This window comes from Chelonoidis abingdonii, chromosome 6 (genome assembly GCF_003597395.2).
Source record: "Chelonoidis abingdonii isolate Lonesome George chromosome 6, CheloAbing_2.0, whole genome shotgun sequence".
Taxonomy (NCBI): Eukaryota; Metazoa; Chordata; order Testudines; family Testudinidae; genus Chelonoidis; species Chelonoidis abingdonii.
Window position 1 is genome coordinate 67,218,277 of NC_133774.1, and position 26,452 is coordinate 67,244,728.

Sequence of the window (26,452 nt, forward strand, 5' to 3'; positions counted from 1 at the left end):
AGACACAAAACATTAAAATTGGTCTAATCTTGGTCAAATTCCAATTTGAGTAATTATATTCTGTCTACTTTAATTCCCCATGCTAAATTTCAGTTGTGTTCATTCCTAATGTGCTGCAGTGCAGCATTTCATGCAAGAAGTGGCAGAATTTCAGTTAGCTGGTCCATATATTTGCAAATAACTATTCTTAAGAAAATTACTAAATATGTGGAGCAGATATTTTTAAAAAAAAATTCAAAATGAAGATTCCAGCAATAACTAAGAGGCAGCAGAATACAAAGAAAGCCATGGCAAACAGTTAGCTAAAATAGCCTTTATTTCCCACAACATACAAGTATTAATGTTTCATTCCAGTCATGTTTGATAAATTAGATAGAGTGAATGTAGCCTTTTTGACACATCAACACCTTCTTGAAATGTACAACTTTTGGGATGAAGAGAAGCAATGGTCATTTACATGTAGTAGAGAAGAGGGTTAAAAAGGCCTGTCAGTTTAACATTTATATAATGTAATATTTAAAAAAAATGTCCTTATATGTTACAAATAAAACCAGAGAGGATTAAAACTGAAAGATTATTAAACCATTACTTTGTTTTTCACAATTTACCTTTCATTGTCTTTGGGGGAAGAAATACAAAAATAGTGTAAGTGACTAGAAAATAATGGGTTTTTCTGGTTCTTTTACAGTAGTACATGGATTCTCAAATTTTTCATAGTGCGGTCTGCATCTTAAGAAAGAGATTGTCTTGTGGATGCCCGCCTATGAGCTTCACTATTCATTCTATCCCTATGGCAACTAACATGAAAAACTATTATTAGGAAAGGATTGTACATCCATATTTTTAGCTGCTTAATGTGATAAGTGATTTGTTTTTACCATGTCTACATTTGCTCTTCACTTCTTCTCCCCCTTCCCATCTATTCCAGTCTCTCCCCTGGCTTATCATTCTCCTGCCCATGCTTACCTAATCACTTAGCCCTCCTCTCTGCTTCACATGCTGCCTATTATTCTTTTGCTTCTCATGCTGCTACCTGATTCCCTTCTCTCCACCCTCCTATCAACAGGAGCAGCAGTTCCATAGGTGACACTTGGTTCCAGTCCTACTGGTGGCTCGGGCCCCTGAAAGCATTTCCTATATCCTCTCCACTTGTGTAGCAGAAGCTCCTAGTGTAGGCAGATAGTCTAGCTCAAACTCCTCTCTTACAGATGATTTAACAGACATCCAGGTTCTTCAACAGAAGATACAGCTGGAACACAGGTCAGCAACATATGACTTGTTAGGTCCCTATGGGCCAGCAGAAGTGCTGCCTGGATCACAGTTTGAGAACCACTCTGATAACAGTAAAATACTGCAGTGTTTGCATTGCAAACAATGCACAGGAAAATTTATTTCTACTGGGATTTGAAAGAGGCCATACAAATATTCCTGTTGGACTCGGACTCTTTAATCAATGAAAGAGCCACTTACGTCAAGTTTGGTCTCACATTTTCTACAAAAGACATCTAATTTACTCTGAATAAGTGAATCCCATAAAGCAATACACTATTTCTATGTTTGAGACTTATATAATTACAATTTCTTCAGGTCATTTGCACTTCTCTTCAGACCACTACATTCTCTGTGTAATCAGTTTATTAAATAAAAATCTTTCCAGTATGATGCTTGCTAGTAGCAACACATCGGTGCCCTTTTGCTATGTTGCTCCTAAATGGCTATTGCTGTTACTGGAAGTATTGTCTGACCAAAGGCATATGAAATGTTAAGGATGTTTCAGAAGGGGTGGGGCACAAAATCTGAAACAGTACTGTAAATTACTAACGTTAAACATATATCAATAAATTTATATTTTATTGTTTAAAAATGCTGTCTTCTCTTCATTACGTTTAGATCTGGTATATTTAAGTTACCTAACATTTTTGATTATATATTACCTATATAAACAGCATTCCTTAACGTCTCAAATTTTAAAAAACACTATTTTGTATTTAGATGAAATGTCATTAATTCTTGTGTCTTTTTTGTCTAATCTACTTGTCTTCTGAAGTCTTTACACTAATTTGCACTGACCAAAGAAGCCAATCAACTGCAATCTTGTTTGCTGTCTACCAGTCAACAAGTCTGTGGCTGCTTATAACAGTATCTAATATTTAGGCTTCTGGAGCAGCAATCCTCACCTACATTTATTGCAAACTAATATTGCAAAAGGCCTTTAAAATACTGTTTAGACAATATGTTAATAAGTTGACAGGATCCACATAAGATTGCTGGCTCAAACTCTAGCATCGGCAACACTAATCATATAAGATACAAAAAGCATTACACACCTAGCTTCTAATAAATGTACTACCAGCAAGTGATATTTGTTGCTAATAGAGCTTCTAGAATTAAATCCAAATATTGCTGCTAGAACGTAATGCTAAGTGTTCCTTGGGGTAGAGGGGAGTGACCAACGGCCAAAAGTGAGGGGAGCGTGGAAAAGGGAGGGAGGATAAAAAAGGGAAAGCGAGAAATGTATAGAACAAGAAAGAGGAAACAGGGGAGAAAAAGGAAAAACAAACAACAAACTTGCAGGTAAACACAGAGGAAAAGAATCTCAGACATAGCAGGCACAATCAGCGGAGTTGTCACAACTTACACCAGGGCTGATTTTAACCTAATGTCTCAACAAAAGTAGTAGATCTAGAAGAGCTCAGACAAGTGCTGGAAAATAAAAGGAGGGATAGCGAAGGGCAGAATAACCTGATTATAAAAAAACCTTCAAAATGATTCTTTAATGTTGACTTTTTTGCTTGAGGTAATCAGTGGGTGACTGTCCCACTCCAACAAATTTCTTAAAAGAATCACTTGAGTGCAAGTATATCTCAGGAGTCAAAGGACTAAGAAACTCAAGAACTACTGTGGTCGCTTCACTAAATGACCAATTATTTCAAATTTATTTACATTAGCAGTCATTGGAAACAGTGATTTAACTCTAAGAACTCAGTTCCTTGAATTTAAAGATTAGCATTCATTCCAATCCAGTGTTTTATCAACTGGTGTGCAATAGCTCGACTTGGTGGCACAAAGAACGAACGCTGGTTTCCTTTAATGAGAACGTCCACGACCTGCAATACATACAGATTATGTTTTGGTAAATTAATCTTATAAACACGCAGAATCTATCATTTTATGAAAATAGGAATTTCCATACTGGAGTGATCTAGTGGTCTTCTCCAAGTCCAGTATCATTTCTCTGATGAAGGCCATTACCAGATGCATCAGAGGAAGGTGCAAGAAAAAAAGAGGGAAGGCTTTTTAACTAGTCAGGCAGCAAGTGAATTATGCCCTAAAGCCTGCAAGCTTATTATTCTAAAGTAACTGTGTACACTCTCACTAACCATATGCATGACTAATCTTTTTGTGCAGCTGATCGCTAGGGCAGGAATCACCAGATGGCACTGTTACACTATTCTACAAGTTCTTTTTCTTTGCGTGTGAACAAGCTTTTAGTCTGGGAAGAAAATGCTGTGTTGTTTATTTTTCTGATACAGATTTTTAGGGAGCTGTGGCAAGCAGTAATGGAATTTGCTAATTAAATTCTTGAGGCAGAGTTGTTCCTGAAAAGTAGGTATTTGTGTTTGGGCTGAGATCCCTAGACAAAGGGACTACTCCACGTGCTGTTTGTGATCATCTGTGTTCAAAACCTGCATATACTCTTTAAGATTAACAAGTTACTCTAAGACTATATCCAGACTCCATGCCACTGATTTCTTCTTTAATGGGAAACTGACTTGCAAAGCCCCAACATTTGCTACTGTTCTGAAAGATGCGTGACAATATTAAGATCTTGGCCTAATGGTTGCTCAGGGCAATGAGCTGCAGAGATTATATGGTGTGTTTATTAAAAGCATTTCTTTTTATCAATTTTAAATTTGCTGTCTATTTTTATGAATGGTTCCCTTGGTTTTGTATTATGAGAAACAGTAACAAGGTACTCCTGATTTACTTTTTCTATATCATTCATTAATTTATACCTCTATCATGCCCTCTCTCATTTGTATATTCCTTAAACTGAACAATCCTTTTCAATCTTTCCTAACATGGAAGACCTCCTGTGCTTCTAGCCACTTTCACTGCTGGTCTCAGTACAACTTTCTATTCTGTTGTTATCTTTCTTCTGGTGGAATGACAGGACTTGAACACAGTCCAGTTGAGGGTGTATCTTTGATATATATAGTGGCATTATAATATTTTTACTATTATTTTTTATTTCATTCTTTTTTCTACCATTTGGAGTGTGAGGCATTGACCTCCAATGAGGACTGAGAAGATATTTTCACTGAATTCTCTGCAACGTGGTCACATTTAATTTAAAACCCAGAAATGTGTACATTAGTTAAAATTACTCCTTCCAACGTGCATTACCTTACAATTACAGTAAGACAGTCACATAGTACCATCACCTTATAAAATTGTGATTTACATGCTATGGACATATTTGCACTGTTTTAAAACTAGTTTCTGGTAGATTCTTTATAATTAAGAATAAGATATTGTCATGGAAGTCATGGATCTTGTGACTTTCAGAGACTTCCGTGACATTTTCTGCTTCAGCCCTGTGCCCTAGGGTGGTGGGGCCCTGGAGCTGTCAGCACCCCCGCTTCCCCCATTATTTTTAGTAAAAGGTCACTGTTTATTTTTACTAAAAATAACTGTGACAAAATCTTAACCTTATTTATAATACACAAATCTCTTACAACATGTAAAGCCAAATTCAGAACTGGTGTAAGGCTGTGAAACTTCACTGAAAGTTTACATTTGCCCCATAATCTTTCAATCATCTTTTGAGAAACCGCTATTGTATTTAAAGTATCTGGTTCATCCTACTTTCTGCTTTATGAAAATAATTGGCAAACAGATATCTGAAGTTAGGTTTCTAAATAAAAGTGGCCTGATTTTCAAAGGTGCTGAGCACTTGCACCTCCCCTTGACTTTCATAAAATTTGTGGGAGCTCAGCACGTCTGAAAATCAGGCCACTCTTATTCAGTGCCTACATACAGGTTTAAGAACCTAATTTTAGACACTCCCTTTTGAAAAATTTGAAAATAAATTATTCTCCATTTCCATTACAAATTTAGACAGAGAAACAAAAGAAAGTAATGCACAGGAAGGCTAGGTTTAGGCCCTATGTATAGTAGAATTCTAATTTACTGAACTCTGATAACCCTAACTTGCCTATTCACTAAACTACAGCATGTTGCCTTGTAAAAATGGAGGTTTCACATACAATTTCAGTACATGGGGAGTGGAGCTGCATGTTTCACTCTTACACAACCTAGGTAATACAGAAGACTGAAACCAGCAAGGAAATTTACAGTCTGAAGACAGGAGAATCCCAATATACCAAATTTCTGATTATTCAAACTGAAATGGAGAGGAGTAGGTGATTCAGATAACTGAAGTACTGTTGTATTACTCAGACTGCACTGGATGCGTACATGTGTTTTAAACTTTATTTTAATTTTTATCATGACCATACAGGATATAGCCCCTCTTCCCCCCACCCCCAGTCCTGTTTTAATATGCTAATAAAACACATGACTGTTAGCATATAAATGCTGCCCTGATGCTACACACTGACTCTCCTTACTTCAGATAGTGAAGAATTCCATAATAAAAATAGAGCAGGGATCTGTAGGAGATGGAAGTGAAAGCAATATGAAGGTGGAAAAGAATGCATATATCTTTCCCCTTAACTTATTTCCATGCTTTTAAGGTTTTAGGTGGAGGGATCTGGCCTAATGCCACCTTCACTATTGCTGAATGTAGTTTTTGTTTGCTATTTATACAAATGTATAGACACACATTTGCTTTACTTGTATAAGACAATAAGGACCCGACTGCAAAGTACTTGCCATTTAAAGTTTATATAACAATGTAAATGCTAACCGACAGAAAAGGTGGCAGAAGGAATTCAGCAGCAGCACCAACAACAAAGCCTCATGTAATTTGTTTTATAGTTATATTTAAAATTCCATCTATTGTGATTTTCATTAGTTTTCTAGTTTTACCCATTTAGACTCTGATCCTGGAGTGTGCTGCACAGTACACTGGGCATGCCCGTGCACAGTGAATTGGATGACTGGGGCCTACAAATGTATGAAAAAAATATGCTAAAAAATAACAAATTCTCTTTTTTAAATCTCTAAAAAAAAGGACAAGTATTTCTTAATTTTTTTTTTAGAAAAAGCTCAGAAATGAATGCTACTTAACAGTTCTCTTATCTAGATCCAAACAAAACTCAAGGAAGTAAACAGAAAGGTATTAGAATAACTAACAATAGAAACTGCTCAGAGAGATACACTGAATAGTTAAGCATGGCAACAACGTCTTGAAATGGGCTTGCACTGGGCAGAGCATTCATCACACAGCCTTTTATAAGTAGCTACCTCTCTCTGGCTGTGTGTAATTTACAATTACAATGTAATCACTGTATGATGTGGTGCGTATAAACACCTATTCAACTTGCTGAAAAAGGGTCCATTCCTATTGTACACCAGAACCGATACAGTCACAGAACAATCAATGAGAGAAAGAAATTAAATTGAACTTTACCTGTTCTCTAGTGAACCAACGGGCATCCTCTATTTCATTCTTGTCGACTCTAATTTCTGTAGACACTGCAACAGCTAAGCAACCAATCATTAGGGAGGAGGGCATTGGCCATGGTTGACAAGAGACATACTGAACATGGCCAATTTTGACTCCGCTTTCCTCCTCTACTTCTCTTCGAACAGCATCTTCTATTGTTTCCCCTAATCAAACAGGGCAAAGAACAAGCATCTGATGAAAATTCTCCAAGCAAGGATTACATTCTGTGCTTTGAACTGACTCAGAAGATTTAAAATTGCCTTGAACAATTATCTCTAGGGGTTCAGTTCCCAGGATAGGACACAGATCTGAAGTATGAGAAGCAGAAGTGTAATAAAAGAAAGGCAGGCACCAAAGCAACATTTTCAAAATGAATAAAAATAAAATAAAATAAATACTATAAAAATATCAGATTATCAACATCGTAATGTGTATTTCCTATGTAAAGCTATCGTTACTCCTTGAAATTACTATGCAGAATGTATAGAAAATAACACATCTTACCTCAAATTAACTTTGAAACAAATAATCATTTGTTCACTATAACAGGTAAATAATTTTGTTAACTTTAATTTAAGGTTTGTACTATGACTATAATAGTGGAATGTTACAGTTTAAAATTTAACTAAGCCTTTCAAAGTATGACAATCAACAGTAAAAAGATGGTGGATATTCAAATACACTCAAATACATGCCTACATTACCCACTCTGACACATTCTTCCTCTCTTCAAGGAGCCTCCTTTGCACCTCACAACATATAAAGAAACACAAAACAGACACTAAATTCCTCTAATTCAAATTGTAATGAAAAACTTTAACTCCACCATCAGGCATATTAATATTTATACACCGTTGGCATATGTGCACTTGATAAGTTTATAATATATTATTTGTACATGGGAAATGGCTGAAGTCAGTTAAATTTTTCCTTAATTTTCCTACCTTATGGCTCTTATATTTGAAAATCTTGGCCTACATACTTTAGGATTCTAGTACCCATAACAGGAGGAGTTTTGTTCATCAAAGGATGAGTTGTCAGGTATGATTAAAACATGAATAAATGTCACTTTTAGCCTGGAAGATCTCTAGAATAAAGAAATACACCACTTTTTCTGCCAATCTGAATGGCGACCAGTACCTCTTGGTACAGTAATATAAAACTCAGAATTCTAGCTCTAGTACATCTTGACTGTGCCTCTTGCTACTTTTCTTTGGTGGATAATATCCAATTATTTTCTTCCATCTTTGCTTTAGATATGCAAGTGATATCTTCCCTGCCCGAATTAAATGATAACACAGGCATTACTGCTATATGAGATAACTCCTAACCTCTTCCTTAAATTATATGGTCAAAGGCTCCTTAAAGTAGATAACCCATGCATCAACATAGGGTCTTATCTGCAGATATTTCCAAAATTCCCTTCTCTGAAGTTTAAACTGGATTTGCAGTCACTGGAATTTCTCTCAGACAGATCTTAATATACTGTGCATCGTTTGTGTTTTCTATTCTGACTAGTAAGAGGATAGCTCATTAGGTTGAGTTCAACCAACTAGGCACTTAGCTGCCAGATAAGAGTCTGTTCACAATTTATGTTCACTCTCCAACACTTGATTGTTAAAAGGTTTCTCAAGTAAATAATTAGCTGATGCGTGAACCTGGAAGAGTTGGGAAGCTCACAGGTTGTTTATCCAAACTAGCCAAATCTCTTTGATAAGCAAAACTGGCATGAAGATAGTATGAAAATATGCTGGCTCGTGAGATTTCCAATAATAGTCTTTAATTCAGCCTGGAAATACTCTGATAACAGGTGTCCTTGTATTTCAGAACTCTATGTCCACTCAAAACCAAAAAGTGCAAAGAGGTACGACAATGAAAAATACAAGGGAAGGTAGGACAAGTGAGGAAGTGAAAAAAAAATCTGAATTTTTACAACCTCTAAAATAATATTTGAGTCAATTCTTATTTTATCTGAACCATTCATTCAACCATATAGCAGAAGTCAGTCACACAGAGAATTTTTGGCCTAGCTATGCATTATGGTCTCTTCAGTGAATAAGACACATTAGAGTAAATGTTTAAAGCAATAATTTTTGCCCCTTTTTTCCAAAACAAAGGGAAGTCAATACAGAAAACTATATTTAAATCACAGTTGTGGATAGTAACAAAAAAAGTAATTCAATATTAAGCCTTAATCTCTGTCCTTAACATCTGTAGCCAAGTGCCCTCCTTCTCCCCTGCTGTTCATTTGTAACAAAACCTCATAGTAGTGAATGAGTACAGTTTATTTGTACCAAATTCTCTAGACAATAACGGAAAAGAGGTTTCAGCTGAAAGGGATGCCAACAAACTGGAAATCTCATTTCTGTCTGAAAATTTTGTATCCACTATAATTATGTTACTACCTGAGACTATTGTCGCTGACAACAGGTAGCAGAAAAAAGTATCTTCGCTTTACCTTGCGCATTTTACAAAGCTTTTTCAACTTCCACTGTTCCTCTGTACAGTCAATTAGGCCTTGATTCTGCAAAAACTTAAGCACATGCTAAATTTTAAGCATGAGTAGTCCTGCTGAGTTCAATTTCAGTTTCTTTCTGGCCAAAAATATCCTCATAAATACCATGAGGGGAACAGAAAGAAATCCTTATATAGATGCGTAAAGATTTTTTTTTAACTTAGGGCCTGGGATGTTCTATCATAAAATGGAATTTTTTGAAATTAACCTAAACAAATATTCAAGTTGACAAATGTTCCTTTAAAAAAACAAATCAACTGCCAATATGTAAGGTGTGTGGAATATTTATTATAAAACATGCCGAATAGATAATATAAACATTTAGTTGACCTAATGTGGATCAAACTTCTGACATTCTTTTCAAAGTACAGCACTGTTTAAAATCAATTTGCACGAAAACTCCTTTTGAAAAGCTCCAGGCTATTTCAAGGGTAAACTGGGATAGAAATACAAAATGAATTGACATCAAAGCGATGAAGAAAATCTCACCAGGCTCTACAAATCCAGCAAGGCAAGTAAACATGCCAGGAGGAAACCTCTTCTGCCTGCCTAAAAGGCACTGGTTCCCATCTGGATGAAGGACTTGCATTATCACTACAGGATCTGGAATGCACGTGAAAGAAATATTTTTAACTTTTTTGGGGCTCAAAATATAGTAACAAATTGCAGGCATGTACAATTCTTTGTTCAATATTCATGGTGTAAATACAGATATAGTACAGTTACAAGCTTGAAAGTCCAATTCCGTAGATGTATTCCAGGTATTATCAGGGTATGTTTTTTAACAAGATCTCTGTTCACCTGTTTTTGTAAAACACAGGCCTAATGGGGGTACTTAACTAGCCAATGTTTGAGAGCCAGGATAGAAATTACTTGCAACTGTATGCAATTTATAGAAGTACCCATAGTATTAACCTAGTTACACATCCAACAGAAAGCAACAATTTCAGCAGCAAGAATGATAAGCCATCACCTCTTCCTCAGTCACAGATCTGTGGGGCGTATTTCCAAATGAAAAGCACTATAAAAGAGCTAGATATTATTATTATTATAATGACCTAAATGTTGTCATGTTTTTTCATTTTCACCTTTTTATTTCCTTCTCTTGGTTTCTAGTTCTCATTTTCTCCTTTGGATTTTTTATCCATTGTCCCTCTCCTCTCCCTGTCTGTCTCTTTTTCTTTCTTTTAATTTTCTGTTTTGTTTTCTCCCCTTTCCATCAGTCATATCTATATTGAGCCTCTCCCCTTTTTCTATACAGTCTTCGGTTATCTCTTTGCCTTCTTGGTTGCCTCTCTCTCATTTAACCATCCTAATATCTATGTTTTCTTTTTGCCTTCCCTTTCTGTCTCTCTCTGCCTTGGTATTCATCCTACTTGCTTTATCTTCCCTGCCTCACTGATCCTTCTTTTTGTATATCCCCTTCTGTTAGAATGACTGATTTATCAATCTCACTAGGCAAATGCTTCTCAAAGATTGGTGTTTTATTCAAAAAGTACTTGCCATGGAGCACATTGTAGTATTTCAAGTCCTGCTGGCTACCAGCTTTTTTAGGAAAAAGATACCACAAACAAATGCTGGCTCAGCAATTTTTCATTTAATCTTACTCCTTTTCTTAGTGCATTCTGCAGATTGTAAAGAAAAAATTACTAATGATTTTATCAAGTTGCACTGTAGTCCACAGAGCACAAGAAACAAGTGGAGCAGGTAAGATTAATAAAAAGGAGAAGCAACAGACAAAAGGAGAGAGAGAAGGGCCAGACAAACAACATACTATGATTGGGAGGGACATGCTACAGAGTGAGGGGAAAGAAAAAGAGGTCAAAGGGTGAAGATACAAGAAAAAAGATGGTGAGACAATGGAATGAGAGGAAAGATACAGTAACTCAAGCTTTTGAAAGGCTAAGGAGAGGAAGGATGGTCCAGTGATTAAGACAGTAGCTTAGGACTTGGGAGACTAGGGTTCAAGTCCCTGCTCTACCACAGACTTCCTGTGTGATTTTGGGCACATCACTTAGCCTCTATGTGCCTTAGTTCTCCACCTGAAAAACAGGGATAATAGTACTTCCTTCCTCATAAAGGTGTGAGGATCTAAAGACTGCGAGGTGCTTAGATACTAAGGTAATGGGGGGCCATTTAACGAACTTCAATGGATTAAAAAAAGCATAAATTTCAAGAAAATATATTCTACATATAGTAAAGGCCAACAGGGAAAGAGAGAGACCAAGAAGGAAAAATATGATGTCAGGGCATAGGTAGGAAAGCTGTTTACTTGTTTAATTTACTTCAAATGTTTTATATTTCCCTGGCAGAAAGTCCACAACTCTGTAACTGGAAAGAAAGGACAGAATTCTCATTTGTTACCTACGGGCATGTATCTTTTTATATGACAAGGGTTTCAGGAGCAGGCAATTTCCCCCCTGAATTTTACCTGTTTGTTACAAAAGCTTACTACTTAAAATAGTTTTTTCAGTCTTTGAAGTAAGTATCCTCTATATTGCACTGCTGTCCCTAGTTTACAGTACAGTTCTAAACATCTTTTTACAATTAAATGAAATAACCACCTTTTGCACAATATGTACAACATTCAGAATGCCAAGCAAAACAATTCTATAAATTAACCTTTATGGTAAAAAGATGCTAGATTATGGATTTTGGCACAAGCTTAAAACAACAAATTCTCAAACAACTTTCCAAGTGCAGATGTTACATGGATAACAAAAGAAAAGATTCCAGCTCTATGAGATCTCTTGCCAGGGTCACCATTTATCATGGATTTTCTAGAACTGTTGCAGTTTTTATGGGGCAGGCCTTTAAGCACTGATTGCAGAATCATTTTACTGTCTTAAAAATTATTTCAGACTGTAAGATGTAAGCACATTGTGATGCCACACTGGAATGTTATCTGTATTGGAGTAACACCTAGACTAGAGTCTGAGGCCTTTTGTATGTAGCATTGAACAAGTATATAATACAAAGACAGTCCCTGCCTTGAAGGGTTTACAATCTAAGTACCAGACCACAGACAGCAGGTAGATAAAAGAAACAGATGGCACAAGGAAATAATAGCATGAAATAAAGGCATGAAAGAGAGTGCTCACAGCAGAAATGGTTGCCTAAGCACTGCAGAATTTTTTTTGTAAGCAACATGGCAGATGAGTTTTTAAAAGGATTTGAAGAAGGATGATGAGGTGGCTTTGTGGATATCTATGGCAAGCCTTCCTTATGATGAAAGACAGGATGGAAAATTTAAAAAAACGGGACAACCAAAACTGGCATCTTTTGCAGAATGAAGGCTTGCGTCAATGTCCCTATATCATCTAAGAGAAGTCAGGTTGGGCAGGGTTAGGCCATGAAGGCCCTTAAAAGTAAAGAAAACTAGCTTATGACTGATGCAGTGGAGAAAGGGGAGCCAGTGGAGGAACACAGAGAGATGCGTCATGTGGTCAAGGCAATGTCCCATAAAATGATTGTTGCATCATCATTTGGAATGGACGTTAAGTGGGAACAGATAGGATTTGTCAAGGCCAGAGTGAAGGAGGATGCAATAATCAAGACCTGAGATGAGGAGGGTCCGGATGCTGTGTGGATGAAGAGGAGAATGTTAATGTTATTTTAATCATTTGCTTACATTGTTGTAACATAGAATTTTTAGTGCTCTGCACAGCAATCAAGAGGCTGAAGTTGAATTAAAACTTTTTTTTTGTCATGCACAACTCAAAGACAGACAGAGAAGCTTGGACTACTTTACCTTGAATAAAACTGACAGAGTGGGGTCTGGGGAGACAGTTGAAAAAAAAGACTTGGAGGGACTGAGTGAAGAGGATGGGAGAATTAAAGGGATTAAGGTACATGAATACAGTGAAGTACGTAGTGAATAATAAGATCATGTGAATAAGATAATGGAGCAAACAAAAATCAAATAATCAATTTGTAAGCATCTAGAAGATAATAAGCTAAGTAACAGGCAACATGGATTTGTCAAGAACAAATCATGTTAAACCAAGCTAACATCCTTCTTTGACAGGGTAACAAGTCTTGTGGAAAGGGGTTGGGGGTGGGTAGCAACAGATGTGATATATCTTGACCGTAGTAAGGCTTTTGATACTGTTTTGATGCTGTATGATTGAATATGACCATTTATACCACTGTTATGCATTTGCAACAAATCTTGTACAAAGTATATCATTTAAGGTGTCAATCCAGAAGTTATGATTTGCTAAATAAGATTATCCTGTTTAAATCCATTTGAAGTTATGAATATTGGCTATGTATCTGTATCTCAAATACATTTGTTCCTGGGGTAACAACAACAAGGTAGCTTACATCCGGTCTTGCCAGCCCACTGTGAGTGGACTAGTCAAGCTTGATGGCTCATTAAGGACACTTCACTCTAACGGTGGGCCATAGAAGAAACTCATCCTGCCCAATAAGCCTTTCTGAGGATGCCTCAACAAGTATATGGGTAATGGCTGCCCACGTGAGTCATCAAAGCATGTAATATGTGATATGCTCATGTGACTCTGGGATCCATCTTGAGCCAGTAACTTTCCAGGCATATGGCAAAGAGTGTAAAAGACCCTTGAGATATCTCCATTTTGCCTTTCCTGCCCTGATTCTCTGGAGTATGGACTTACAACAGAATGGAGCATTTTAAACTATGGACTGAGGACTTTCCAATCTTTTGGAAATTACCAGGGAGACTTTACAAACTAGCGGTCTATTCCATTCATTGCTTCAAACATAATATAAGGACTTTGCAACTATTTGTATGTATAGGATCTATTAACCATTTTTAACTGCTGTCTTTTTTCTTTTATTAATAAACCCTTAGATTTTAGTTACTAAAGGATTAGCAGCAGCATGATTATTGGGACACATCTGAGTTATATATTTACCTGGCTGTGTGGCTGACCTCTTGGGATTAGAGGACTCTATAGGTGATGAAACTGATTTTAAGTAACCATTCATCATAGAGGCCAGTGTCTGGGTGGTAAGACAATGGCTGGAATGGCTAAGGAGACTGCATCTGAGACTTCCTGTTAACCAGCGTGATGAGACAGAAGTTTACTTTTGTTACTGGCATGGTGTAGTAAGAATAGAATAACCATCAGTTTGGGGTGAGTCTGCCCAATTTCTCAGCGGTTTCTCCTGAACCTGGTATTCTCAGCTGTGACCCACTGAGGCAGGCTGACAATTGTCTCATCTGACGTTCTCATAAGCATACTAGAGAAATATAGCTTACACAAACCTACTATAAGGTGGGCACACAGCTAACTGGAAAACTGTACTCATAGAGTAGTTATCAATGGTTCATAATCAAGCTGAAAGGAAATATTGTGTTCATTCCCACAGGGATCTGTCCTGGGTCTGGTTCTAGTCAATTTCTTAATAAATGATTTGGATAATGGCACAGAAAGTATATGTGTAAAGTTTGTGGATGACACCAAGCTGGGAGGGGCTCGAAGACAGGATTGGAATAAGAAATGGTCTGAAATAAATAAGATGAAATTCAATAAGGACAAATGCAAAGTATTGCTCTTAGGAAAGAATAATCAGTTGCACAAATACCAAACAGGAAATGACCGGCTAAGGAGTATTGCAGAAAAGAATCTGGGGCCTATAGTGGATCACAAACTAAATAAGAGCAAAAAATGTAATACTGTTACAAATGCAAATACATTCTGTGATGTATAGCAGGAGTGCTGCAAAAAACACATTAGAAGTTTTTTTTTTCTCTTCTGTTCATCACTGATAAGTCCTCAACTGGAGTAGTGCGTCCAGTTCTGGGCCTCACACTTTGGGAAAGATGTGAACAAACTAGAAAAAGTCCAGAGGAGAATAACAAAAATGATTAAAGGTCTAGAAACCAAAACCTATGAGGAAAGACTGAAAAAACTGGGTTTGTTTAATCTGGAGAAGGGAAAACTGAGGAGGGCACATGATAAGTCTCAAAGAGGTAAAAGAAAGGTTAAAAAAAGGAAGGTGATAAATTGTTCTCCTAATCCATTAAGAGCAGGACAAAAAGTATAGGTTTAATTGCAATAAGGAAGATTTAAATTAGGCATTAGGAAAAATTTCCTAACTGTAGGGGCAGGTAAACACTGGAACAAATTACCTAAGGAGTTTGTGGAATCTCTGTCATTGGAGGTTTTCAAGAACAAAGTCAGACAAACAATTATCAGAGATAGTCTAGATAATACTTAATCCTGCCTCAGTGCAGGGGATTGGACTAGATGGCCTATCACGATTCTTTCCATTCCTACATTTCTGATTCTATGATACACGCCAGTTTTCTTCAGCCAATTGTTTATTTTTATGATATTCTTACCAACTCTTGGGTATGATGTATTGTGAACACCTTGAAGACTGGGACAGTCTTCTTTTAAGCAGGTCGTCTTGTAGCCTCCTTCTTCAATCTTGGTTGCACTGCCACATGTTGGACAGAATTGGTATCGGTTATGCCATGCTAGAACAGATCTGGCCTGGGCTACTACTCCTTTAAAAGAATGCACCAAAATGATAGAGTCACATAAAATCAAATTACAAGCTTTCTAATCTTTTAAAATATATAGCACAACAAGAGAATTATTGTAATTTAACAGGAAAATCACACTAAAACCACACTTTTAAAATGTCCTCTTGATAACCTCATATTGTTCAAATTCCCTTATCTATTTTCCCTTGTAACTATGTTAATTTAAGGCCTGCATTGTCCTGAACCCTGTGCAGGACATCACAGTTTCAGGGTAACTGTACCTCTGTTCCCCCTCCTGTGATCTCTAGATAGCATCCACTTAAGGTTTCAGCTCCCATCAAGCACCTCTTTTGGAGGGAGACCCGTGTCTCTCTCCCTCCTGACCAGGAGTTTTAAGACTGTACAGCTCCCTGCCTTACACTGCAATATCCCAAGCAAGCCAGACTGCCTAAAAGCCAGTGCCTGTGCTTTGCTGTCTCTTCAAGTGCTATAAACAGCGTATTTATTGCCAGCAGCTGTAAATTATACCAGGTATCGGAGGGGTAGCTGTGTTAGTCCGGATTTGTAAAAAGCAACAAAAAGAGTCCTGTGGCACCTTATAGACTAACAAACGTATTGGAGCATAAGTTTTCGTGGGTGAATACACTGCGAAAGCTTATGCTCCAATATGTCTGTTAGTCTACAAGGTGCCACAGGACTCTTTGTTGCAAATTATATCAGAGATTTTTTCTAGGCAAGCACATTTATCCTTAAGGTAAAAGCATTACAGAGAAAACACAAAGAAAACACTAAACATATTAGGGTCTCACCCATCAGTCTTATGGGGCCCTAGTAGGCCAGACTTTCCAATCCTTCTGCAAGGATTGGGGCCCATCTTGGATATAAGGTCCTGTCTGTGTGCTAGTTCAGAAAGATGGTCCTGAGTTAATTTAAACTCAGTCTTTTTATATTAAAAGCTCTTTCTTCGTCTGTTGGTTTCTGAAAAACTCTGTCTGAACCAGTATATGAAAGCCTTCCCTGGAGGTAGTACTTCTCCGGGGGGGTGTTTATAATTAAGTGATTCACCTTAATCACTCCCTACTGTTTTTAGTTCCTGGTGGAGCAGTAGGAACCCTCCCCACTTAGAGGTAAATAAAATCCCCGGGGCCAGGGTTACATAAACCACTCATACACTTAATGCAACATGTTCCCCACAGATATTGCATATAGTTGCAATATTATTGTCTGGTTTTGCAGACATTAGTATCTTTCAACTGTGTATGCAAATTTTTATACAACCAGTTGTAACTAGTGAAAAAATCAGGTCATGGATCTCTAATTAAAGCCCCTGGAAACAACGGAATTTGCCTGTACTAGCTGGCTGTCATTTTTTAATTCAATCTTTCTATAAAAAAAGTTGCACCTTTTATGTGAGGATCGCAACGCATACTTCAAACAAACAACAAAACTCTTCTATGCGGAAGATATATATTATTACAGCTTATTATGGGCATCACTGAAGAACACAAATTGGGTAGGGATTTGCTTAAGATCATGCAACTAATCAGTAGGAGAGGGGCAAATAGGAGCCAATACAGAAGCCCTTCCATGGCCCTTCTCCTACTCCCCATTTGCTCTTTTCTGACTAGACAAATTGCTAAAAGTTACATTTTGGACATCTTACCAGCTTCTTTTTCAGGCAACTGCAGCAGAGCAGGCATTGGAGGATGAAGAAAATAACAGTCTTCATGCTTCTGTTTAAACTGTTCAGCAAAGGCAGAATCTATGCTGAGGGCAAACCAAGCAACCAGTCCATCATCATCTTCTTCCTTCAGAATTCCTCCATTCAGAGTAGCCAACTGAAGTTCTACTCCAAGAAAAATCAAGGTGACTTTTTCAGTCTGGCTCACATATTCCTTTACATCCTTGTGGCACAGCCTGCAAAGCCTGACTTCAGGCTGCTGGGAACCATCTTCCTCTCCACTCAAAGTGACCAATGGGTTTAAATTTGAGAAAAGGATGTATACTGTGGCTGGATGGTTTTGTTTTGTGTTTAACCATTTAGAATCTCTTCTTTTATCACTCCTTCTATCCAGAAGCGTCCTGCTAAAATAATTTTCACTCTCTATTGTATCGTTTGGCAAGAAAAAAGGCTTCTGTCCACCCTTAACATTTGCTAGTAAATTAGCTATATGCTTATACCCCCAAAATTTAGCAATGTCTAGTGCAGTCTGGCTCGATTTATTGACAATGGACCTGTCACACCTATAAACAGAAAAGAAAAATGATGGTTACTATAGTGATTGTGATTCTGTAAGAGTCTTGCTGAAGCATATTCTCACTGTGAGATATATCCACACCACCACTGAGTTTTGGGAACCTTTAGAAAAGTAGTCCCAATTAGGGCCATGTGTGTACTCTTTCACAGCAATGAACATTTAGAAATGTGATGATAAAATGACCATATGTTCCCAATACCTTCATTCCCTCCTGCTAAATCCAAATGTTGGAGTCTTAGATTCTAAGCCCAGAAGGGACCACTATTATCATTTAGTCTGACCTCCTGTATAACAGCCACAGAACTTCTTCAAAATATTTCCTATAGCATACCTTTTAGAAAAACATCCAAATATTATTTTAAAATTGCCAGGATGGAGAATCGACCATGACCCATGGTAAATTGTTCCAATAGTTAATAACCCTCATTATTAAAAATGTACACCTTGTTTCCAGTTTGAATTTGTCTAGCCACTGGATAGTGTTATGCCTTTCTCTGGTAGACTGAAAAGGTCATTATCAAATATTTATTCCCCAGGTAGGCACTCACAGACAGTAATCAAGTCACCCTGTAACTTTCTCGCTATTAATCTAAACAGATTGAGCTGCCTGAGTCTACAAAGACAGGTTTTTCTAACCCTTTAATCACTCTTGTGGCTCTTTTCTGAACCCTCTCTAATTTATCAACAACCTTCTTGAACTGGACACAGATTTCCAGCAGTGATCACATCTATGCCCAATACAGAGGTAAAATAACTTTTCCACTTGTACTCGTGTCACAGGACAGTAGAACTCTGAGAAAACCTGTAACTACCTAATTAACTTTAATGCAATACAACATCAGAAGTTAAGGGAGTCCTGGATCAAAACGCAGAAATTGCTCCAGGCCTAGAGAAAATAGATTCCGCTGCAGAAGGGGAAGAACTAAGACGGACCACATAGCCCTTTTATAGCTTTGGCTCTGAACATTCAGTGGTGCAAGAGGGAGCTCCTGCAGCTGTAGTGGGCAATGCTTTCTAGAAGGATCCCAAAGATCAATGGTACTAAAAGGCATATTCCACAAGTGAGAATATGCAGAGGAAACAACATCAAAGAAGAATCAGGGAAATAGCCTGTTAGCAAAACATTTCTACTTTCAAGAAAATATTTTTGTTTGTAATCACTCTACTTTTCTTGCCTAATTCATTACAAAAAGAAACATTTCAGCCTTAGTGGCATCACAATGGACTATTCTGGAAACAAGTGTGACACTCAGAAGAGGCAAAGATTCTGGAACGCTTTCTCGGAGGTCTGCAGAATGAGCATTTTAAAATCATGCTTTGGGAGAAGAGTTGATCGACAGAAATCTCTCTCTCTTATAGAGCTATCCACAGAATGAAAGAGCTGGAGAAACACTGCTGTAAGGCATATATTAAACTATTCATAAAAAATGTTAGAATACCTGGGATTTCAGTGCATATAATCTGTTTCAGACTAGGAGGAAAAGATCACAAGCATAAATAATATGAAACCAATCCATACTCCCATACAATTTGACTTGTGAACTTTCCTTTTCCAATTAGGATTACTTGTTCATTCAGGGACAAATTCCACCCTCACATATTGACATGCAACACCAGTTCTCTCAACTGGGAGCTAAGCACATGCCCTAACAATCATCTTCTATGGGGAAAATCTGATCCTCACTTTGTAAAATGTTTCAGGTTTAAAATATTTTCTTATAAACCAATTTTAAAATCACTGAACAGCATGCTGTGAATTCTTATATTGAAAATAGCAATTCTGGTAAACAGAAAGTTCTGAAATACTATGATTGGGAAGTCAGGAAAAGAATGCACTTGTTTTTGTAAATACAAACCCTGGTGGATGATGGACAACAGCATCACCATAAATCACGAAAAAAAATAGTAGATATTGGGTCAGATTAACCTGTATGTTCCAACTGCTTTGTATTTCTCCATGAGCTATTTTCTTGCTTATAACAATCAGTGGGGATTTTATAGTAAAGATTGGATTGGGAAATTTTTTTTTTTAACAATGTAAACCAAAATGATTTAATCTTGTAATTCTACTTCCCTGAAGCTTTCACTTTTAAGAAATCTCAGTTCTGAGTTTTAGCTCCTTAGCAAGAGACTGACAAAACTTCCCTAACTCTTAAGGTTTTTTACCCTTGAGGGTAATGGGGCAGAGTGAGAGGTAAGCCCCCTATTTATCATGTTTAGCTCAAATGCTGCCCCTCTGAATATTTCAATAAATTCCTTTGACTGTTTGGAAAGCAACACTCAGAGGAAAAAAAGCCAATTCAAGATGAAAATATGCACCCCAGAAAAATGAAAATAAAAGTGGAAGAAAAAATACTCCATAGATTAGTAGACTTTAAGACCAGAAGGGGCCATTAAGATCATCCAGTCTAACAAACAGGCCAGAGTATTTCACTCCATGAGTCCTGCCTTAAGTCCACTAATTTGTGACTGAATTTGAGCACCTTTTAGAAAGGCATCCAATCTCGATTCAGACTTCAAGTGATGGAGAATATACATCCAGGGTAGTCCATTATTTTTTGTCAAGGTCCAAATTTCTTGGTCAAGGTATAGTCAAGGTCCAAACTCCAGAGAAAATAATAAAAATGATAAGTAAATATTTGAGGACCTTTCAAAAAGCCTCTAGCAGTCCAGATTTTGTACCGCGATTCACCTACAGACTACCCTAAGCCACACCTTTAGTAGTCGGTTCCAGTGGTTAGTCTCACTGTTATTAATTTGCCCCTTATTTCCAGTTTTATTTTTTCTAGCTTCAACTTCCAATCATTGGATCTTGTTGTGCCTTGTCTGTTAGACAAAGAGCTCCATCTTCTGCCTGAGTAGGTATCTGTAGACTGCGATCAAGTTGCCTCTTACCCTTCTCTTCAATAAGATAAATAGACTGAAATCCCTTGAGGCTCAGTGTAAGATGATTTTGCATGTTTCAAATAATTCTTGTAGCCTTAAAACTCCCTTTAATTTTTCAATATCTTTTTTGTGTGGAAACAAAACTGGATACAGAATTCCAGTAGTGGTCTCATCAATGTTCTATACAGATGTAATATCAACTCCTTAATCTTCATTTATACCTCCAACGATTATATTAGTCCAGGAGTGGGCAAACTACAGCCCATCAGCTGGATCTGGCCCATGGGATTGCCAGTCCCGAGCCCCTGCCTTGAGCCCCCTGCCGCACCCTAGCCCGCTGCCGCATCCCACACTCCAACCCCCTGCCCTGAGCCCCCTGCCACACGCTGCACCCCTCCTGTGCCCCAACCCCCTGCTGAGCCCCATCCCTCAGTCTGCACCTCTCCTACACCTCTGCCCTGAGCCCCTCCTGCACTCTGCCCCACTCCCGCACCCCAACCCCCCGCCCTGAGCCCCCTGCCACACCTCGCACCTCTCCTGCACCCCAACCCCCTGCCCTGAGCCTCTGAGCCCCTTCCTGCACACCGCACCCTCTCCCACATCCCGCACTTCCTCCCACACTCCAGTCCTACATTCATGGCCCTGCATGCAATTTTCCCACCAAGATGTGGCCCTCTGGCCAAAAAGTTTGCCCACCCCTGTATTAGTCCCTCTTGCCATAGCATCACACTAGGAGCCCATATTCAATTCATTATGCAACAAGACTCTAAGTCGTTTTCAGAATCACTGCTTTCCAGAATCCTGTAAATATGATTTTCATTCTCTGTGACTTGACGTGCTCTTGCATTTGGCTACATTAAAACACACTGTTTGCACCCAGCTTATCAATCAATCCAGATTGCTCAGTATAAGTGATCTTGTCTGTCATTTTTTACCTCAAAGAAGGTATCCTCTAAACTCTAAGGCAGGTGTAAGGTTTCCTAGCATAAAGAACACACATTGTTGCTTGAGGCAATCCAGTAGTAGGAGAGGGCCTCAGTCCATGATGGGCAAAGAGGATGTAATGAGTTAAAAAAAGATGTGGACAGACCACCACTGAGTTTGGCCAATTTGTGGCTGCCAAAATGGTCCCTTGGGGCTGCGGATAGCTTTGCGCAAATTATAGAAGCCATCAGATGACTTATTTAGCAAGGGATTGGATCAAGTATGGCTGGTTCCAGGAATGGGGGAACAAAAAGGTGACAAAGTCAACTTTGCTTCCCTCTGCTCTGATGCAAAGTACAGCTCAATTGCCTTAGAAAATCTGTCCCTTACTCAGGTTTTAGTTTGAGGGTTTTATACTTCATAGCATTCTAGTCCAGCTTTGTGCTGGATTTACAATAGTATGCCTTGGATGTCCAAACAAGAGCTTTGAGGCAATCTTTATGTTCCTTCAATGCTCACAATGTTAGTAGCCATATCTAGCAGTACTGTGGTTGACTTGAAGGCAGACAACACAACATACATGGTAGTCAGACTTTGACATTGGTTTGGTGTGCTGACATGGTATGAAGATACTATGTGGTTTTCCTCTCTCCTTAGAAGCCACACTTAGAAGGCAGTGGTGCATGGAGGGAAGAGTTGAACCAGCTGAGAAGTAAGTGCCATGTGACAAAATAAAGAAATTAAGCATCAAGTAGTATTAAGATCCTCTAATAAAAGGCATGGCACAGTAGTGCCCTAACTCCAGTGAGAACAGTGCTAGCACTGGAGTACTAAGAAATACAAGTAAAAGAAAATACCATAGAAGAACTGAGGTACTAGTCAACAACTGTGCCAAGAAAAGCACTGAAACAAACCTGTTTGCACTACAATACAAAGGCAAGTGCTGGATTAGAGTTAAGGCTTTGAGGAAAAAATAACTGGAATATTTAGATTTATTAAATTTAATATATTCAACTTATACATGCAAGGGAAGTTGTGCAATAGTCAGTTTAGGGCATGGCTCATGCTTTACCCTGTTACACTACTCTCAGGAATGAAAATAATCTTATGCGATAGGAGAGTTCCACCAGTTTGCCATGAGGAACTGAGTGAGATCCCAATACAGGAGGTAACTTCAGAGAAGAAAGATGTTCATATGGATCTGTATATAGTGGTCATTGAGAGACACTGATCAACGGGGCAGGAAGGGTATAATTAGATCCTAAGTAAAGGATCCTCTAACTTTCTTACCCTTTCTCAAGAAGAATTTGTACAATCTCAAAGTGTCCATTTCTGGCAGCATACATCAAGGCTGTCCAACCATTCTCAGCAGCTTCATTGATAAGGGATGGAGAATGACTGCATAGCGCTGTCAACCTGATCTTGTCTCCAGCAGCAGCAAAACTGTGCAGTTGAGAAATCATTTGGTGCCTGGGGCTCCTTTCAGTGTTTGTCATTGTCTCACCTATGTTAAAAAAAAACAGAAATATGTCTGAACAAAATTTGGATTTTATATTGTTTAAGAAAGAAAGAATAAGGAAAAAATATAACTTGTAGAACAACAAAACTCACCCACAATTATCACCAGGAAAAATGATACAATCGTAACAATGTCATGCATAGTATGAAATTTAAGAAAATCAATTAAATTCAATGTTGATAAATGTCAAGTAATGTACACTAGAAAATATATCCCAAACTTACAAAACAATGGGGCCCAAATTAGCTGTTACAGATGAAGGAAGTCATTGTGAATAATTCTCTGAAAACCTCTGCTCAACATGCAGCAACAAGTCAAAAAAGCTAACAGAATGTTAAGAACCATTAGGAAAGGGAAAGATAATAGAGTAAGTATCATAACGCCACTATATAAATCCATGCTATGCCCACACTTTGAATACTGCATAAATTCTGGTTGCCTCATTTCAAAAAAGATATATTAGTATTGGAAAATATACACAGAAGGGCAAGAAAAATGATCGGGGAGTATGCAACAGCTTCCATTTGAGGCGAGATTAATAGGACTGGGACTTTTCAGCTTGGAGAAAAGATGACTAAGTGGGGATATGACAGAGGTCTATAGAACTCTGGTGTGGAGAAAGTGAATATGGAAGTGTTATTTACCCCTTCATATAACACAAGAACTAAGGGTCACCCAATGAAATTAATAGGCAGCACATTTAAAACAAACATAAGTACTTCTTCATACAACCCAGTTAACCTATGGAGCTCACTGCCAGGGGATGTTGTGAAGGCCAACAGTATAATTGGTTCAAAAAAGAATTAGGTAAGGAGGAGGATAGATCCATCAATGGCTATTTTCCAGGATGGTCAGGTCAGAGATGCAACCTCATGCTTTGGGTGTCCCTAAGACTCGGACTGCCAGAAGCTATGACTGGATGACATGGGATGGATCACTTGATAAATTGCCCTGTTCTACTCTTACCCTCTGAAGCATCTGGCACTAGCCACTGTTGAAAGACAGGATACTGTGCTAGATGGACCACTGGTCTGTGGAAGTATGGCCATTAATTTCTAATGAAATTGTCATCACCAAGCAAGTTTCTTTATATCAAAACTCACATGACAAAATCTCTTTCCTTACAGATTTTCCTCCAGGAAAGAAAACTAGCTTTCCGAGAGTCTTGAAGATACAGTGAATTGAAGGTAAACAATGGTGCTCAAATAACAACAGACACCATCAAATACTTCTTGACTGTCTTGGAAGCTGAGACAGAAGACACAGCACTGAAGGGTCAGGAGTGACACCCCTGCTGGCACCACAGTCCCAGCATCTGAGGGGAGAAGAGAGTCGGCTGTGGACTCGACCCCCCCAGTCAAGCTATGAACGTCTGGTGTGGCCAAAGGAGCTGGCCCATGCAGCCAGGGCTGCGGACAGCTCTGCTGACGGGGGAAGCAGTGCAGACTGGAGTGGAGGGGGTATTCCAGGAGCCATGCAGGAAGTGGGGGAGATGAGAGGCGATCTGGGGACCCACATGCATGGATGGTCACAGAAATGGAACCATTTCACTCAGAAGTGAGTCCCCTTTATTTAGATTGTCAGAAAGGCACACTAACAGGTTAGTCTGGAAGCTTGCACAAACATTGCCTCGTTCTGAACATGCAGGACTTTCAAAGCACTAAATAGCTAATCTAACAACTCTCACTAGCACTAAATTATTATATAGTTTTATAGCTCCAAGAAAAAAAATAAAGTTTCAGCCTCTGATTTACCAATAACAAATCTAGATTCTCTGTAAGTTAAATGAAAACAATGAAGTTCAGAATTGTGTGTGGTCTCTAGTGTATATATAAAAGAATATATTTTAAGACATACTTTAATTGCCATGTTAAAAGGCTCAAACGACAGGCCACAGAGGATGCATCCTCCTGGATACCAACTGTGAAGTATAATGGAATAAAATAAACCACTCTGGACCAAGGCTTAGAATCATAGGCCTGGAAGGGACCTCAAGAGGTCAGCTAGTACAGTCCACCTCACAAAGTGTGATTCTTACTAATTTCATTTTGCTAGTGTGCCACACAATATGAAAAAAAAAATACTCTCAGAAAAAATATACCTGAGATAAACTTTTTACCAAGTCTAAAACACATATTTAAAAAACATTAAAGATGGAAATATTGATACATGCACCTTTTCAGGAAAGAGCACAAAATCAGTTATGTATCGTGATCAATCTATGTGGTTTACTAAAAATATTTCTGGTCATTTTTCTATAAAAACAATATCTATTAAACTATAGATTTCTCCCATGTTCATACCTTGTCAGCCTCTTTGTACAGGCCAATGAAATGGGAATAGAAGGCGCTACCCCCCGCCCCCAACCTTACTCTTAAAGAAGGAAGACAGGACTTGGGTTTCCTTCCGGGGGGGTGGGACAGAGCATGAGGAGAGCTACGGGGACAGAGTCCGTTCCTGGTCTTGTTGACGCTGCCCTGGAGAGGTGACAGCCGCACCTCGCTGGCAGCTGCGTGACAACCATTTTTCAACAGGGCAGCAGGGAAAACCCACGTGCCCGCGCTGCACCAGCCAGGTTTCCGTTAGGCAGTTTCTGGTCTGAAAACCGCTAAGGCGGAACGGTCCGGCTACGAGCCCCCAGGAGCCTAAGCAGGGGGCGCTGGGCCTGCAGCGGCGCGAAGGGCCGCACTGCTGAGAGGCGAGCGGCGGCTCACGTGAGGGCGGGGCTGGGACGGTGGGAGCCTCAGTCCCCCCAGCACGGGCGGCGGGGCGGGTTCGGAGCGCTGGACTAACCCCGCTCCCAGGGGCGCTGCCGTTACCGTTATGGTGGAGGTGGGCGCAGCAGCGAGAGAAACAAATCTCACCACAGTCCGCTTCCGGTCGGGCAGAACAGAAGCGCCCGCACTTCCGGCGGCGGCTCGCGCGCTGCATCCTGGGAGCTGTAATTGGTGCCGGCTTGCTGGCTGGTTGCACTCTGCGGGCCTGGTTGCCCACCGGGTGCAAGCCCCGAGTCCGTTTCAGTCGCAGCTCGGGCGCTCTGGGCTTGGTTAGTGCAGGGCCGGGGACGGAAGCTTGGCTGTCCCGAGCCTGGTTTGTGCCCTCAGTCCCGGTCCTCCCATGTGCGCCCTGCCCGCTGGCGGGAATAGCAGGCCGAGTGCGCACGGCGCTTGGCTCAGCTCTGTGCCTTGCCCCACACTAGGTGCTGGGCACTGGGGCCTGGATCCGCACAGGGACTTGG

General features: G+C 39.1%; 1 protein-coding gene across 6 annotated transcripts; it reads right to left on the reverse strand.

Moving 5' to 3' along the window:
* Window positions 1-298: 298 nt before the first annotated feature.
* Window positions 299-26,112, reverse strand: NUDT12 (nudix hydrolase 12). 6 transcript variants are annotated; one of them, XR_012656115.1, is made up of 8 exons: window positions 26,034-26,112; window positions 22,986-23,199; window positions 17,291-17,871; window positions 15,481-15,648; window positions 9,639-9,752; window positions 6,599-6,798; window positions 1,565-3,107; window positions 299-1,492 (listed from the first exon to the last, which is right to left on the reverse strand). XR_012656115.1 is itself a non-coding variant. In XM_032763482.2 (7 exons), exons 2-7 carry the CDS (start codon window positions 23,189-23,191, stop codon window positions 2,997-2,999), a joined length of 1,380 nt encoding a protein of 459 aa, XP_032619373.1. In that variant the 5' UTR covers window positions 23,192-23,199; window positions 26,034-26,112; the 3' UTR covers window positions 299-2,996. The 6 variants fall into 6 exon arrangements, 5 of the variants coding, with proteins under 5 accessions (XP_032619373.1, XP_032619372.1, XP_032619374.1 ...); XM_032763482.2 differs by having other exon boundaries at window positions 299-3,107; XM_032763481.2 differs by having other exon boundaries at window positions 299-3,107; window positions 25,518-26,080.
* Between the last annotated feature and the right edge of the window lie 340 nt (window positions 26,113-26,452).